General features: G+C 38.5%; 1 gene segment (V, D, J or C); it reads right to left on the bottom strand.

Moving 5' to 3' along the window:
- Positions 1-3236: 3236 nt before the first annotated feature.
- On the bottom strand, positions 3237-3900 carry LOC108515530 (Ig kappa chain V-III region VG-like). The segment is given in 2 exon segments: positions 3237-3643; positions 3813-3900. Coding segments are annotated over 2 exon segments (456 nt in total).
- Between the last annotated feature and the right edge of the window lie 668 nt (positions 3901-4568).

Genomic DNA, 4568 nt, shown 5'->3' with positions numbered 1-4568 from the left:
TTACCCATCAATTGTGTCATTTTTAGTCTTCCATAGGTGTTACCTGCCCTATGGCTATGGGGTCTTCCAAAAGAATGGGCCAGAGGTGGAGCTGTGAAACTGTAGCTGGATAAAAAGTATAAGTGTCAAGATAGGGTAAAGAAGTGGTGTTAGTAATAATAATATTCCAAATTAGTCTGGGCTCTTGGCTGTGATTACTGGTAAGTGTGAAAGAATCTAGGTTTTGATTTTTATTCATTTTATTTCCATTGATAAAGTAGCCAGAGTAAAGTGCACACTTCTTGAGTGTGCAACTTAATAAAGTTTATGTGTAAGCCATTGTCCGGGTGGAATGATAGAGTATTTCACATGCCCTTGTGCTTCCCTCATGGACAGTCTTTGTAAGGTTTCCCTCCCATTCAGCAAAAGTAACTGTCTTTCTGATATCTAACACAATCATTTAGGTTTCCCTGTCTTGAATTTCACATAAATAGCATGAAGTGTATTTTTATCTTTCCAGTGTTGGTATTGCTCCTTATTACTTTTGAGATCTTCATTTCTTCCAGTGGACTCAATGTCCTGTCTGATGTCATTTCCTGGGATTCTGAAGTATTTTCTCTCAACTATCTTATAAGACATAGCTACTAAGAATGAACATATTTTTTTACCAAAGAATATGTTTGCTTCTTTGTTCGAGTTGAAGGATATTTTCACTGGATATAGATTTCCTGGTTGCCTTCTTTTTTTTTCTTTCAGCATTTAAATATGTAATTTCACAGCTTCTAGCCTCTACCGGTCCCAATGAAAATGAAGCCAATAGCTATATTGTTGTGTCTCTGTATAAAGTGTCTGCTTTCATTCTTCATGTAATGAAGAGTTTCTCTTTGTCTTTCAATATTTTAATATAATGTGTTCAGTTATTAATTTCTATTGAGTATGTTAAAGGGTTTTATTGAATTTTTTCTTCTAAGAATATTTTTTCTTACTTTTGAAAAGTTTTTGTCATTATTTCTCCAAATACTTTTTTCAGCTACTTTCTCTTTCTCTCCTCCTTTGTGACTGTCATTATATATTTGTTGGTGTCCTTCACTCTGAGCTATAAATCTTTGAAGTTTTCTTCCTTTTTTTCTAAACATTTTCTTCAGTCTCAATAGTTTTCCAGTCATCTATTTTCAAGTTAGCTGGTTGTTCTGCCATCTCAAATTACTATTAGACTTAGCTAATACATATTTAAATTGGGTTATTCTACTTTTCATTTCTAGAGTTCCCATTTGGTCTTTATTTATACTTTCCATTTATTTTCTTGAGTCCCTACTTGCTGAATCTTTTTTTTTTTTTTTTTAAATATTTTCTTTTCTATGTCAAGGATCATAGTTTTAAAAATAATTATTTTAACATCTGCATATTAACTGCTTTGCAGCCTTTGCTAAAGTCAACAATGAGGGCAAGTTAGAATCAGCTTTCATTGGTTGTTTTCTACCGTTATTGTTGTAGTTGCTTTATTTTTATTCCTTCAATATCGGTCATACTTCCCTGTTTCTTCCAGGATTTTTTAAACTGAAAAGTGTACATTTTTGATAATATATTATAGTACCTCTCTTTAGATTGTGGGCTTTTTAATTTTAATTTTAATTTTCTTAGAAACAGAGTCTCACTCTGTCAGCCAGACTGGAGTGTGGTGGTGTGATCATAGCTCGCTGCAGTCTCGACCTCTTGGGCTCAAGCGATCCTCCAGTTTCTTCCTCCTGAGTAGTTGGGAATATAGGTGCATGTCACCAGTTTCTGCTTTTAAAAAAAAAAAAAATTTGTAGAGATAAGGGTGTCACTATTTTTTCCAGCCTGGTCTCAAACTCCTGGCCTCAAGTCATCCTTCTGCATCAGCCTCTCAAAGTACTGGGATTATAGGCTTGAGCTATCATGTCAGGCCTGGAATTTGTTTTATTTTTCTGAGCATTTTTAAATTTTCTTCTTAGTTGTTTGTCTGAACTTACTGATAGTACCTGACTTATGATAGTTGGAGTTAAAATTTTTTGACTCAGATGGTGTGTAAGTGACATGCATTCAAGTAGAAATAGTACTAGTATTCATACAGCTATTCTATCTTCTCTTTCAGTACAGTATTCAATCAATTACATAAGATATTCAACACTTTATTGTAAGATAAGCTTTGTGTTACATAATGTTGCCCAACTGTAAGCTAATATATGTGTTCTGAGCAGATTTAGGATAAGATAAGGTGAGCTATAATGTTAAATGGATTGGATGTATTCAAAGCATTCTCATTGCATGGTATTGAAAAATCTGCATCTCACGTGGTATTTGACCACTGATATCTCTGCTTCTTTTTATTCTTAATATTAATCTTTGGTTTGAATTTATAGAAACTGCACATGTATCTGCATAGCGTAGTGGTCACCAATGATTTGAGACATTTTGCTCAAATACCTGGAGCTTTTAAATCTGTCTTCTGTCAATCTATCTGTGTGTAGTTTAAAAAGCAAACTGCATGCAAAATGCAGCTAATTCTTACCTCCCTCTGGTTTTACTTTGCACCGGGAACTCCTGGGTCTCATCACTCATATCTATAGCTTCTAGGTCACTAGGAATGTGTGCAGAGATTATTTCAGCAAGATGGGTCTATCTTATCCAGGAATCTGCTATTTGCCATCAGCAGATGTACTACTTGACCCAAAAAGGGCATCATCTTGGACTAGTAAAGCTGTGGGCTTTTTCTGTTCATTTTCTATGGAGTTCTCCATGTTTAGCTGGAAACACTGAAGAATTTTTTTCCACTCCTTGGCTTTACTCAAGTCCAGCCCCTTTGGCAACAAGTTACCAGGTTCATTTGCTATCCTCACATTGGTAAAACTCCAGTTCTGTAATTCATGCTGACTGAGCTGGGGGTAGAACGGTGCTGTCACAGGCAAAAGGTTACAGACTTTTTCTGTCCTTACTCAAAGCATTAGTACTTTTATTTCTATAAAGAATATACATGCTTAATCATTTTATGCTTTGCCAGTTATCAAAGTGTTGAAATAGTTTTGATATTTCAGCTTTATATTTATATGTGTGTTCGTTGTTGATTTTTGCACAGAAGGTTTATTCAACTCTTTGTAATGCCACAAACAGAGATGCCTTCTAAAATGCATTTAAATGTACATAATAGCCAGGCTGAAATGGTATCACGTAATGGACTAACATAAGTAATTTTGGACTGGAGAACTTGAACTCCAAAATGGCCAAATAGAGCAGAGATGCTAAAACTGAGTGGCCACCACACTAGCTGTCTGTAAAGGAAGCAGCTGGTATAATCTAGTAAACACTGAGGGTCTTGTTGCAGTTTTTGTTTCATGTTGAATCACTGTGGGAGGCCAGCTATAATCCTGCTGACAGTAATAAACTCCAACATCTTCAGGCTCCAGGCTGCTGATGGTGAGAGTGAAGTCTGTCCCAGACCCACTGCCACCGAACCTGGCTGGGATGCCAGTGGCCCTGCTGGATGCACCATAGATGAGGAGCCTGGGAGCCTGCCCAGGTTTCTGCTGGTACCAGGCTAACCTGCTGCTGACACTCTGACTGGCCCTGCAGGAGAGGGTGGCTCTTTCCCCTGGAGACAAGGACAGGGTGGCTGGAGACTGCGTCATTACAATTTCTCCGGTGGTATCTGAGATGGGAAATAAAACAGAAATGCACTATTGTAATCTAGGTCAAAACCACTGTCTTTGAGTAGCGCCAAAATTGTTGACCTACATTGAAGTTTAACTATATTTCTTGCAGAGCAGAGGTGGCAAGAGTTTTCAGTGATGTGTGAAACCACCTCTTGTTCCCCTCACCTGGGAGCCAGAGTAGCAGGAGGAAGAGAAGCTGTGCTGGGGCTTCCATGGTTCCCTCTGGGTCCTAACTGATCAATTCCTCCCCAAGGCTTTGACCCAAGCATTGATAAGGGCTCTGGAAGGTAGGGCAGCTGGGAGGGACATGCAAAGCAGCTGGGATGGGAGCTGGGCTTCCGACTGCAGAGACCACCTGCTTCTTCCTCTCTGCACGGAGCATCCTGCGCCCTCCTGGTTGTCAGTTCAGAAAAGTCTGTTGGCTCAGTCTGAGTGTAGAACTTCCCCCTTGTGCTCACAGAATTTCACTCCTGTGTCTTCTCTTCAATCACCTAAATTCACCCAGATGATGTTTGGTACAAGCCTGTTAAGAACAATATAAAAGGCTGTGTTTTCATTTCTCTCTTTCTATCCTCAATATGCCCAGTCATCTCCCTAAGTGCATTATTGGATGGATGGAAATGAAGAGTCTGTTAGAATATAATATTCCAGATTCACCTTTCTTTTGCTTGTTAGTAACATTTTCTGAGGGTCCTGAAGCTTTCCATTAACCCAGACACACACCCTCTTTGAGTTAAAAGTCAAAAACTTCTGTTTACAGTCACATGTCCTGGCAGGCCCTGACATAGATGCTCCATGGCTTGCCAATTGCTTGAAATTCATCAAGTAACTTAACTTCCCTGTGTCTCAGTTTCCATATCTGTGTAACTGTGACAATAGTGGTACCTGCCTTACAGTGCTGTCGACAGTTTAAAGAAAATA

This window comes from Rhinopithecus bieti, unplaced genomic scaffold (assembly GCF_001698545.2).
Source record: "Rhinopithecus bieti isolate Rb0 unplaced genomic scaffold, ASM169854v2 scaffold_2476, whole genome shotgun sequence".
In the NCBI taxonomy this organism is placed as follows: Eukaryota; Metazoa; Chordata; class Mammalia; order Primates; family Cercopithecidae; genus Rhinopithecus; species Rhinopithecus bieti.
This window is presented reverse-complemented; position numbering and strand designations above follow the sequence as displayed.